The sequence below is a fragment of the Pyrus communis genome, chromosome 2, assembly GCF_963583255.1.
Source record: "Pyrus communis chromosome 2, drPyrComm1.1, whole genome shotgun sequence".
NCBI classification, from domain to species: domain Eukaryota; kingdom Viridiplantae; phylum Streptophyta; class Magnoliopsida; order Rosales; family Rosaceae; genus Pyrus; species Pyrus communis.
In genome coordinates this window covers 9,450,280-9,463,238 of record NC_084804.1, presented here as the reverse complement: position 1 = coordinate 9,463,238, position 12,959 = coordinate 9,450,280, and the positions used below count along the sequence as shown (strand labels likewise).

General features: G+C 39.2%; 2 protein-coding genes and 1 pseudogene across 3 annotated transcripts; 2 read left to right on the top strand and 1 right to left on the bottom strand.

Moving 5' to 3' along the window:
- The first annotated feature begins 2,349 nt into the window (after positions 1–2,349).
- Positions 2,350–2,745, top strand: LOC137724701 (auxin-responsive protein SAUR78-like). Its single transcript, XM_068463425.1, has one exon. The coding sequence runs from the start codon at positions 2,350–2,352 to the stop codon at positions 2,743–2,745; it is 396 nt and encodes a 131-aa protein (XP_068319526.1).
- A 4,933-nt stretch (positions 2,746–7,678) lies between these two features.
- LOC137724700 (F-box/kelch-repeat protein At3g06240-like) lies at positions 7,679–8,453 on the bottom strand (annotated as a pseudogene).
- A 1,086-nt stretch (positions 8,454–9,539) lies between these two features.
- On the top strand, positions 9,540–12,903 carry LOC137725968 (F-box/kelch-repeat protein At3g06240-like). 2 transcript variants are annotated; one of them, XM_068464813.1, is made up of 3 exons: positions 9,540–9,796; positions 10,321–11,488; positions 12,554–12,903. In XM_068464813.1, exon 2 carries the CDS (start codon positions 10,387–10,389, stop codon positions 11,467–11,469), a length of 1,083 nt encoding a protein of 360 aa, XP_068320914.1. In that variant the 5' UTR covers positions 9,540–9,796; positions 10,321–10,386; the 3' UTR covers positions 11,470–11,488; positions 12,554–12,903. The 2 variants fall into 2 exon arrangements, with proteins under 2 accessions (XP_068320914.1, XP_068320913.1); XM_068464812.1 differs by lacking the exon at positions 12,554–12,903 and having other exon boundaries at positions 10,321–11,888.
- The last annotated feature ends 56 nt before the right edge of the window (positions 12,904–12,959 follow it).

The window sequence follows — 12,959 nt, the reverse complement described above, 5'->3', positions numbered from 1 at the left end:
AGTCTCTCCTCCCATCAATGTGGACTTATTCTCAACACATTGATGAGACTCATTCTCATCACGTCACCTCACGTGTGAGAATTTTCAAGCCAAACACGTAGACAACACAAACAGGATGACATGGAGCGCACGTGTGGCCGTTGGGCTTCACACGTGGGACATCATGCTTTGACATCATAAAGAAAGTTGAGATATCACCATAAAACCAATTAGAAATACGGTGAGTAGTCTAATTTACTTATAAACCCATGTAAGGTTCCTAACAAAGTGATTGAGTTAAAAACCTATGTCTCTGATGTTGGTGTTGGTGTTGATAACATTAGTGGAAAAAAATGCATCCCAAATCAAAAGGAGGATGACATGTCAATCTGAACAGGAGAAAGAAATGCATGGAGATGGAGTCATTTCAACTGGATCATGATAAGATGCTTTCAATAATTGGTGAGTGGCTAACATGTGTTCCGGTATTTGTCAAGACTCAGCAACAACAAGCAGTTTACTACCGCTTTACACGACGCAATACATCAATGGTGGAATCCAGCTAGCTTAGGAGAAGAAAATGATAACACATGTATCTGCATTTTTCATTCCTAATCAACACTTGGTCCATCTTAATTGCATTATTAACTCCAAGGGTCCCATGTAATCACTTATTTTTATTCGACAAATAGTAAGATAATTACATTAATTTTATTTAAATTATAAAAGAGGGATTTGAACTTGAGCGAATAGGATCAGGATCCTCTCCTGAGCAAAGGGTCAGGATCCTCCTGACTAAACCCATCGAGCCGTTGAAATTTTATCCAACGGCTATAATTATTATAACTTTTAGAGGGGCCCCTGTTTGTATTACCTCGAGGGAAATTCTTCAATACTACGTAGTATTGAATGATACCGAAACTGAACGGCTAAGATTGAAAATAAAAAATTTAGTAGTTGTGAAAATCAAATCTAACGACTATAACACTCGTAAATTTAGTAGTTGTTAATTATATTTTGCTTGTGATTTATTGTTATCTTTGAAGTGACTAAGACCTGGTTTGATACTGAGGTGATTCTGAAAAAAACTGGTATAAAAAAAAGCTGGGAGCTGTTTTTGTGTTTGGTAAACATTCAGCTTCAGCTTTTTTTCACAGTTTTGGGTGAAAAAAAGCCAAAAACAAGAAGTTGCAAAACCCAGCTTTGAAAAATCGGTTTTTTTTCACATCTATTTTACATAAAAGTTTACCGAACACTATAATACGGTTTTTTTTTTCAAAAGCACTTTTACAAAAAAGTTTACCAAACACTCTGCTGCTTTATTTCACAGCCGTTTATTCTCACAGCACAGCATAATCAGTTTTTTTTCAAAGCACATCAATACCAAACCAGCCCTTAGTAGTATTTGGCCAAGTGAATAATCCACCTGTATATAGAACCATTGGGGGATAAGATGAGGTGCTGGCTGGTGATTTCTTTTCTGATCATGACGTTTGTTATTATCCAAGAAAGAACAGACGTGTGAAGAGATATCGCATTTCTGTTTAATTTTCTTCGACTTTAATCCTATTTATTGACACATGATTGATTATTTAAAGTGTAGAATCACCCATATACAGTTTGATTTTAGAATTTAGCCCTAGATTGTTTAAACATAAATCATGCTCTAAATGGTCATTCTATTTCGTAAGCAGTCAATCATGCCTACAAAAGGATCACAGCCGAAGAAAAGTAGCCAAAGTGAAATTTTCTCAAAGCATCCGTTCTTTCTTGTTCTTCAAGAATTAATGATACCACGTCTTTGTCTAGCTAGCGTACACTATTTAATACATCATTGGACATCCTAAATAACCAATCATGTTAATAAAATGAATCAAAACTAAATAGAATCGAGTAAACGTGAGATTTTCTTAATGTTTGAGTTCTTTAAGAAGGAACATGTCTTTGGCTAGCTACCTAGTACCATACGTGCTTGGTGCCTTGACTAGCTACTATAGCTCTATAGCGACAAGAGCTTGTGCTTGCTTCACTGTCTACTGTGCCCAGGTGTGTAAAAGATGCCCCTACCACACCAGGCACAACATTTGTATTCAACAAAAAAGATGACTTGTTTTTGTCACTAAAAAAGATGTTTGGTTGCAAATTTATAGACCCCACATCTTTTCGAGTACCGGAAAACAACGACTTTGCACCAACTCAATCCAATCCTCACATCTTAAATCCTACTTCTGTGATTTCATGAGTGTCTCCCAAGCTTCCTTTATATTTCCAATCACCCTAATTACTTCTCCATCAAAATTTAACGCCCCATCTCTCTCTCTCTCTCTCTCTCTGATCGATCTTCGATCCAAAACAATTAGGCTTTTAAGGATGAAGAAGATGAATTTTCTGATACGGAAGTGCAAGAGCTTGTCAAGACAGCTAGGGCGATCTTCATCATGCGGTAGCCTAAGGTCGAAATCTGCGAGGGAGAATATATGTGTGCATGATAGTCATGAACTTCATCATCACCAAACTGTAATATTCGTGGGAAGCACGAGGAAGCGTTATGTGATTAGCTCGAAGTACCTCAACCATCCGTTGTTAGATGCCTTGATCGACAAGTCACCGAAGCAAAAACGAGGAGAGGAGAATGGCATCTTGGTAAACTGTGAGGTGGTTTTGTTTGATCACTTGTTGTGGATGCTGGAGAATAATGCAGAAGATCCCAGCTTTGGTAGCACTTCAGAGTCATTGGAGGAATTGGCTGCCCTCTATGTGTTCTGATTAATTAGGGTTTGATCTGCTAATTCAAAGGTCATCCCTTTGCTGTTATTGATTATTGTGCTTAATTAAATTTTTTTTTGTTCTAACCACATCGCATTTAATTTGGTGGATCATGCTAATACGATTGTATTTGTGATTAGTCATGGGGTTATGATGTTGTACTCTATCAATATTCTTGAAATTCTCTCATAAATAAAAATAAATGTCCCTAAGGATCTCTTGGAATTTTACAATAAAGCATGTTAAAGTGATTCGACTATGTTTTGAAATTTGGGAGGAGAGATTTTTCAGTATAACTAGAATACAGGGCGATATTGTCACATGTCATTATATAATTGGAGGAATACTTGAAATTTTTTTTTTTCCAAATGTATAATGACATGTGACATACCGCACCATGTGCTGATCACAATAAAAGTCTAATTGGGGAGTGTCCAATATAATTGGTCGTATTCTCGCTAAAAACAAATCTAAACATTATTATTGCTAGTCTATTATAAGACTTAGCCCACTCTTCCATCTCTTTAGTATAAATATATTATTTGCTAAAAAAATAAAAAATAAAATAACAACTCTCGAATAATTAATTAAGAAGTCTACAAATTTCATTATTGTGTAACTCTTGTAACTCATCATGAAGTGAGAGACCTTTGGTGGTTATTGTGGAGCCAAAAATAATCAAGAGGCGACATGTGGATTTTTGGGATAAAAGGACAAAATTACCCTCGAGGCACACTAGGTTTCCTATGCGCGAGCAGCGGGCAAGCATCTTGCAACCAAGCCAAAAGTGCCCAAAATAGGTAACAAATTCAAAATTATTTCATCCATCCTCATCTTATATTCCCTACAAGGTATTTACTCCATAACCTTCAAAACATTCCATATAAATTGAGTTAATTGGCCAATTAATGGATTTATTACCTAATTAATCCATTAATTGCCAAATAACTCACCAATTACACCCCAAAAAACACCCAAAGGCTGGCCACTTTCTCTCCCAAAGAGGGTCGGTCATGCTCTATAAATTGGATCTCATTTTCTCTAAAAAGCTAAGTTACACACTCTTGTAAAACTCCCAAAAACTCTCCATACACTTTTCTTTCTAAATTCTAACTTTGGCATTGGAGGTTCTTCAGCCAAAGCCCCCCCATTCATCGTGGGTGCATGAGGCTCTTGGCCTTGACCAAAGGTGTTGATTGTTTTGTAGGTGCAATTTTGATCAAAGGTGTTGATTGTTTTGTAGGTGCAGTTTTGTAGGTGAAATTTTGTAGGTGGAGTGGCAAGGTCAATAGTGTCACCACCACGACCTGAGCCGTGCCATCCAAGGCAGTTCACGGCACTAAGGCCACGACCCAAGCCATGTCACTCCACGCCCAACACGAGCCCAACGCGTTGCCAAACCGAGCACAAGCTTCGCACCTGCATGCATCATACACCGAGCAACCTACTCCTGCGGCCTAGCTTGCTTCCGCCGAGCAGCCCACTCCGTGGCCCAGCCTGCTCCTGCAGCATTCCAAGCAGCCCAAACCGGCCAAAGACTATCTCAACCATCCGGAGCCTACCACACTTCCACTGCTCAAGGAGACATATTCCTTCCAAGTTCTTCCAATCCAAATGGCGAACACCATTTGTCTCGACAAGTCATAGAGTTGACGAGTGCCCTTGCAAAACAGACAACCTCGGTGAATCAACTCTTGCAACGCACCGAGATCCAATGTGTCCCGGACGAGGTGTCTTGAAAAAGGACAAGGGCAGACGAACCTCTCCACCAGTGTCCCGACAAGTAGCTACTTGACCAGTCACGAACCAAGCGTTCTAACAGAGTACATTCCCGACTAGACCCCCGAGATAGCGTATACTACCGTCTTAGTGTGTGGAGGAGCGTGCACTTTCAGTTAAGCCTACGGACAAACATACACTCACGTTTGGGGCCACACTCCGATAATCAACATGAGCAACCTTCTAGGCGAAGTGTTCATTCGCGACAAGGCCCACAAGGAGCATCATCGACCTCACATCGGAGTAGGTATCACAGCGGATAGAGAGAAGCAGTCACTCAATCCGGCTCAAGTTTAACCAGCAGCCTACGAGTTACTCGCTCGCCTGCTAGGACATAACACACCCACCGCAACCGTGGCATAGATATGCTGAACACATGGAAGAGCAGCCTAGACCAGCAGGTCACGATCGGGGGCAGCCAAGAGCTCTGCCACCCTAAACAAAGACAAATTCAGGAAGAAGTATAAAGGTTCTTGACCAAGTGATTGCGCAATTTCCTGCGCAACGAAACTATTGAAAAAGCGTTCCGATGAGACATAACCAACATAAGCGAGTCATCTTTCAATGACAAGATCGAGCAGATGAGACTACCCCATATAGATTGCTGGATATAAAGATTATTTCTGTTTCGACAAATGTAGCAGCTCAACCTAATAGCACGACGGGGGCAGACGAGTACCAGAATGACACACCAGCCCAACTACCAACAACCGGGGGCAGGCTAAGGATTATTTCGGTTGTCCCAATAGTCCAACTTTCTTCAGCTACACTCACGACAATGATTTCCATGCTCTCCAGTGCGAGAGGAAAAACTAATTGCTCTCCAGTGTGAGAGGGTAAACCAATTCCCCGACACCCAAAAGGGTTTGCTCTCCAGCATGAGAGGATAAACTAATTGCTTTCCAGTGTGAGAGAGTAAACAAATTCCCCGACACCCAAAAGGGTTTGCTCTCCAGCGTGAAAGGATAAACTAATTGCTCTCCAGTGCGAGAGGGTAAACTAATTCCCCGACACCCCTATGGGTATGCTCTCCAGTGCAAGAGGATAAACTAAATGCTCTCTAGTGCGAGAGGGTAAACTAATTGCTCTCCAGTGCAAGAAGGTAAATTAATTCCCTGACACCCATCTGGGTAAGCTTTCTAGTGCGAGAAAGCCATATGGCTCAAAGGATTGAATGCTTGAAGATCGAGTATGAAGCAAAATGGTCAGGGGGCAGTAGCCACTTTTTTGCACTCAACAATTTGCTCAAACAACACTTTATCTTCAGCAGCTCCAATCTTGGCAGTTCCATCCTTGACTGCTCCATCTATGACAGCTGAGAAATCAAACTCAAGCAGTTTCCTCATTTCCGACAAGCAGCCCAAACCGTAACCCATGCCACGCCATTTCCTCAGCCCATGTCGAGCCAATCCTTGACTTCAATCAAGTTGAGCAGTACAAACAATGGCCCCCGCCACACCACCTCCTTGGACCATACCAAGCCGACTCTTGGCCCATGTCAGCTGGCATGCCGCACCACCCCGACGGTTACACCACGACAGCACTATCCAAGAAGAAGACAAGGAAAATTAAATTTTTTACATTAGTGCGGCGCAGAGACGAAGCAAGCAACGAAAGACGATCTTTTGCAAGGGCAATATGTAGAAGATTGCTAGAGAAGGGGGAAGAAATATCCTCTAAGCTTTCTCTCTCTTGTACGGTAGAATAAATAGCTCTCCAAAGTTAATTTAACAACCCACTTAAGGTGGACTTAAATAGACTTTGAGAGGAATTTATTTTCCTTTCCTAGAAGGATCTAATTTCATATTAAAGAGGGAATCTACATCAAAATAGGAAGCGATCCTAAGTTTCCTAGAGCAAGATCTCTACACCTGCTGCCCTTTTCTACGAGTAGCCCAGCAGGTATGGGGGCATTTATGGAGCCAAAAATAATCAAGAGGCGACAGATGGATTTTTGGGTAAAAATGACAAAATTACCCTTGAGGCACACTAGGTTTCCTATGCGTGAGCAGTGGGCAAGCATCCCTCAACCAAGCCAAAAGTGCCCAAAATAGGTAGCAAATTCAAAATTATTTTATCCATCCTCATCTTATATTCCCTACAAGGTATTTACTCCGTAACCTTCAAAACATTCCATATAAATTGAGTTAATTGGCCAATTAATGAATTTATTACCTAATTAATCTATTAATTGCCAAATAACTCACCCATTACACCCCAAAAAACACCCAAAGGCCGGCCACTCTCTCTCTCCTAAAGAGGGCCGGCCATGCTCTATAAATTGGACCCTGATTTCTCTAAAAAGCTAAGTTACACACTCTTGCAAAACTCCCAAAAACTTTCCAAACATTTTTCTCTCTAAATTCTAACTTTGGCATCAGAGGTTCTTCGGCCAAAGCCACCCCCTATTCATCATGGGCGCATGAGGCTTTTGGTCTTGACCAAATGTGTTGATTGTTTTATAGGTGCAATTTTGTCAAAAAATGAGAAGACGAAAATTTGCATCCACAGTTATTAACTAAGTGGTGATCCTAGAGTCGTGTTGTGCATATAGATTTGTTATACACTAATTTTGTTAAGGCTTGTTGTGTAGGTAGATTTTACAAGGGCTTTATTCTCCTTAACTCCACTAATCTACTCCTGAAGAAGAATCAGTCGCCGCCATGTTTCTGCTAGACTGCTTCTACGGGTTGTGGCAAAAGAAGGCCAAGATTTTATTTCTGGGTTTGGATGGCGATTGGGATGATCTGGGGACTGGGTTGCCTTGGACAGAGAAGAAAGATGGGAAGGGAGATAATAGAAAAATAGAGAATTGTTATGAAAAAAAAAGAATGCAGTATACTAATAATATAAATGAAATAATATAATATTAATATATGTAGAGTAAATAATATAATATTAAGATTTGTTAATTATTCTGTTTTTTAGTCCGACATTGCACCAAATGCTTCGCTAAGTCAGTCTAGCTTAGTCTAGTCTAAGCCAGTCCAGCTTGGTTTTTGAAGCTAATCAAGTCCGAAATAATCCGGTACAACAAACGCACAGGAGAGTATAACTATCGCCTGCTCCATGTCTCTGTCGTCAATTCAGCAGAGAATTACATCAAAACTAAGTAAACAGTCAATGAGGCTTAAACCACTGGACCTACACTTGCTCAGTTACTTGTTTTGGTTACAACCTTGCTCAACTCTGTTACAAGAAGCAAGTAGTTCATATTCACCAGGAGTAGAAACGTGTAGAATGTCATCGGAATCAAGCGCAGCTGCAAATTCTTGTGGTAACTCGGACAGATGAGACTCTCCAGATACACATCAGCACAGAATTTATCCGGGAGGCCATCTGTCAAGAAATTTTTGCAAGCCCCATTTGGATTGCACAGAATTTATCCGGAAGGATATCTTGTTATCCTTCCAGTAACATAATGGCTTCAAAGAAGTAGACGAATATGATTCGGCTATAAATATTCTACTCCACGACTCCTTCACACCATAATCGTTCATAACCCAAAATGAGTATTCCCTATCATGCTGGTATGGTAAACAAGACTCCCTCCCGGAACACCAGTTGTAAACGTCTGATAAGCAGTGACAGATTTAGGTGCGGGCAAGTCTAAGAACTTCTCCTCCGCCAAATCAAAAGCAGCAATGATGCAGTTACCACCATCTTCAAGGCGCGTCCACAAAACCAGTGGACAGCTTCATTGAGAAACGTCCCTGAACCCTCCAAATGATGTTCGTAAGGACAGTCTTGAACCTTTTCCATGAATTGCTTTTCAATGAAAAAATGAGAACCATGCATCCATAAGGAATTGTGACAAACTTGTAATCATCAACAGAATGAGCATATCCAAAACCGTATGCATGATGGAACCCCACTTCTTGAGGTTGCGGAGGTTCAGTAATGACAATGACTATGATTTTATGAAGCATGAAGACTAGATCGAGTGTTTTATGAAGTTGGTCCTTGTGTCTGACTTTTCAGTGGGGAATTCGTGCGAGGTTTTGTGTCTGTTTTTTTTATACGTGATCCTGCACGTTCGCGTTTATCTCCTCCACGTTTGAATTTTTGAATTACCATTTTGTTCCTATTTTACTTGGGTAGTTGTTCATTGTTCTTCACTATCAAAGTCAGGGCATGATTGATAAAATGAAGCTTCACCATTTTGTTGCTCTCAAATTATATATATATATATATATATATATTTTTTTTTTTTCTTTGTCAACTGATAGATTTGTTAAATTAAATATTAGATTAGATGCTAGATGAAGCCGGTTCGAACTCAGTGTAAGGACAACACTCATTTGCACCACCGAGATATTAAATTAGATGTTAGATTAAGCCGATGGGGTTGGAACCCAGTGTAAGGGTAACACTTATCTCCACCACTGTAGTAAATGGCCGCTTGCTCTATATATTTAAACTACATATTAATAAGACCTTGTTTGTCAATCGAAACTCTTAACGAATTATCACTCTAACCCTCTCATCAGAACTGAACAAAAATAAATTTTATTATTTTTTATACTAACATCACAGCCATATAAATATAGCATATCCTATTTAAAAATTAAAAAATACATAAATAAACCCCACTTTTGTCTCTCTTCATCTTTCTATATTCCCCGTGTTCTCTTACCTTCTCTCTTCCTTTTTTGTATTTATCATTTTCCTTTTTGAGTTGTTACCAGTACTCATTAATGATAAGTCATACTAAAATAAAAAACAAATTTAATTATACATGTTCAACGTCTGTGCCAATTGCAAGTATAGATTATTAGATCAAGACATCCTCGTGAGGAAACCTCTTCATGTGAAGAAATTTCTCAGTATTTTAGGAACAATAATTGATACAGTAAATCTCATAATATCAATGGTTGAATTTTTTTTTAAATATTTAATTATTTGTATCATGACATATAGATAACGGTATTTCCGTCCCACTGAAAAATTCCTATATCCCTTGCAAAAGGGCCAAAAGCCGCTTTCATTTATTTCGTCGTGTGATTCGACTTGACTTCATTTTCCCTTCTATTGTTGACTTGGTTTTTATTTCTTTATTTCTTTCCATTTTCCGGAGCGAGAGCGAGAGAGAGAGAGACTGGTCCCCAAAACCCCAAATAGAAGTATGGAATGAGAGTATTTGGCGGTGCCGATTGAGATAGAAGAAGAAGAAGCCCAAGGCACGAGCTAGCAGAGAGAAGGAGAAGGAGAGAAAGATTGGCACTGTCACTGGATTTGCAGAAGAAAAAAAAACCCCACCCTTGTTTTCTGGGTATCGTCACATATTTTTCCTGCTAACCCTCTCTCTCTCTCTTTTGTTGCAAAATTTTGCGTTTTTATCCCCTTTTTTTTTGGGTGATTAATTTTGCTTCGTCTCTATTGAAATGGGTTTACCCCAAATTATGTTTAATTTCCCTGATTATAAAGCTATTTAATTTATATGATTATACAGACCCATGTTTAGTTCCTGAATTAAGAAACCAAGTTATAATCTGGATAAAGTACTCAACTTCAGGCATCTATGCCGAAATTTTGCTATAATCTGTTTAAATCCTCTGTGGAAATGTTTTCATTTCAAATTACGCGTAATTTTTTTCTTGTTGTAAAGTTAGGTAATTTTCAAATATATGGGTATGGAATTGTTTAAAAGTTTGTAAGGACCCATGGTTAGTTATTGATCTAGAAATAAAGTTGCAAATATCTTGGTGTAAGGACATCGATTTTGGAGCTCCCATCTTTGCCACCTGCATTCGAAACTGAATTTTGTGTAAGTTGGGTTTGTTCTTTTTTCTGCAGAGGAGAAGGGAATAAGGAGTTTGAAAATCACTAAGCCATTGCCAAGTACTGAACTTTTAGGCATCAATGCAAAACCTGTTTTTGACCCCGAAAAAAATGTCAAACGGCCCAAACCTTTCAGAAGATATCATTGAAGACATTCTCTCTAGACTTCCTGTGAAGTCTGTATGTAGATTCCGGTGTGTATCGAAGTTATGGCTCCATCTCACCACTCAACCCCACTTCATCCAAGCTCACCTGAAGAGAACCCAGAGTCGCAAACTCCTTATCAGTTCTACAAATTCTCTCTTCTCCTTGGACCATCTCGCACCTATAGATGATGATTTGTTACCCCTGGAGCTTGATTTTCCACTCAAGGGCGGCGAACCCCTCCTTCCTTGGATCCAAACCTTTGGTTCGTGTAATGGATTGGTCTGCATTATGCCCGTGCCAGAAAAATTCTTTATATTCAATCCTACCACCAGAGATTGCTTGATGGTACCGGATTGCCCCATGCCGATTCATGTTTGTCCTGGACAAGACAGCCGTAATGGTTATCATAGGCACAGTTTTGGTTATGCTCCTTCTATCAATGACTACAAGTTTGTGAAGGTTGCTTATGGATGCATGGTGCATGTGTTTTCACTGAAAAACAATTCATGGAAAAGGGTTCAAGATTTTCCTTACAAACATCTTCTGGACGATTCCACAACATTTCTCAATGGAGCTGTGCACTGGTTATGTGGCCCCGTCGGAGTTGGAGCTACCTATGTCATTGCTGCATTTGATTTAGCAGAAGAGAAGTTCTTAGACTTGGCACCACCTGATTCAGTCACAAATCATACTAGATTTACGATTGGCGTTTTGGGAGGGTGCCTTTGTTTGCTACACAAGAGCAGTATGAAGCAACACTCGTTTTGGGTCATGAAAGAGTATAATGTGAAGGAGTCTTGGACGAGGATCTTGATCACTGACTCATATTTTTCTCTACAGCCGTTGTGTTACTGGAAGGATGGCAAGATATTACTGGTGAGAAATCGAAAGCAATTACTACTGTGCAACACGAAGAACGGAACTTGTAAAAAGTTCTTGGTAAATGGCCTTCCGTTTCCCATCTTTGCTGACGTGTATGTGGAGAGCCTGGTGTCTCCAAACTTTCAGCAGAACTAGTGATTGCGTGTTTAAACCAGTGCGTACGTTTCTACCTCTTTCGGTCTATGCATCTTTTGTGTTTGCTACCCAATTCTTGTATGGAACTCAGCAAGTTTATGTTTTGTTGTTAATGAAGTTGTTCACTTGTGTTTGCTTTGGTGAAATCGTACGTTTATTTGACGGCAGACGATGATTTACTATTGTTTGTTATCTGATTAGTTAATCTCTCAACAAATTTGTTAATGGCTTTGTGGTTTTTGGAGTTCAAGAATTTACCATGACTCTAGGAAGCATTATTTGTGAAGGTGGAGCATTTAAGTTACTTTGGTTGTTAAGGTAGATATGGAAAAGGTGGACAACTGTTTGTCTTGCATCAACTGGCAAGTTACTCTCAAATTGACATTTACTGCTTCAGGTTACTGTGTGTGGTGAAACTGAACAAACTTTTCAAAATTTACTCTTTTTTTTTTTTTTTTTTTTTTTTGCCCTTTTTATTCTATCTGACTTTTCAAAATTTACAGAATTTTAGATGGCCTTTTTGGTCTGGGCAATTTGCAGGTAAAAATTTTAACCCCATCAAACGTGGGTGTGTCAATCTAACCCGAGGGAGGGGCTCGACGGGTTGCGGCGTGCTTAATGTGATTTTAATTTGAAGGTGGTAATAAATTTCTTATCCTCTCGACTTAAATTCTCTCACAACTAATCACCTTAATACCTTACTTATTAATTGTGGGCTATTACCTATTAGTCTCCAAGTATGTTTGATTTTTTGTGAATTCAAGTCAAGTGATTTGCACGGAACACACTCTAAAGGGTAATAGTTACTTTTCCGCTAATAAACTCTCACGATTGCATATAGATTGCGAATTTATCCTTCAAGGATAACTCGATGAATTTTTGAATTTAAGAATATTATGTCTTAAACTCGTTATAAATTATTAATTTATCTTTGAAAGTGTATCAAATACGAGTGATAAATTAACGAAAAATTAAATAAAACAATTTTAGACGCAACTTTAATTCTTGATTTTCAGGTTTGAATTTTGAATACATACTCAACAAAATTAAGAAGGACATAATTCTCCAAATGTTTTGCGCACAGAGCCCAGAGCTCCTTTCCGTCGTTTCTTCCTCGGAGACGGCGCCCAAAGCCGCTTCATTTTTTGTCAGAGCAGGAGAAGGGATCGCTCTTCCCGGTGCTGATCCGATAGAAGAGGAACCCCAGAGAGAGAGAGAGAGAGAGTGTAACGGTCGCTGGATTTGCAGAAAAACCCTTGTCTTATTTTCTGGGTATTTATCACATTCTTCCTGCTACTCCTTTTTATGCCAAATTTTCTCCTTTTTTTTTTTTTTGGTGAATAATCTTTCTTATACCCTCTGTGAAATTGGGTTCATCTCAAACTAAGTTTAATTTCTCTGATTGTTAAGTTTTTTAATTTGTTTTAGTTCCTGATAAAGAAATGAAGTAATAAAGTTGTAAACTTTAAAACGTTAACTAGCGATTGTGT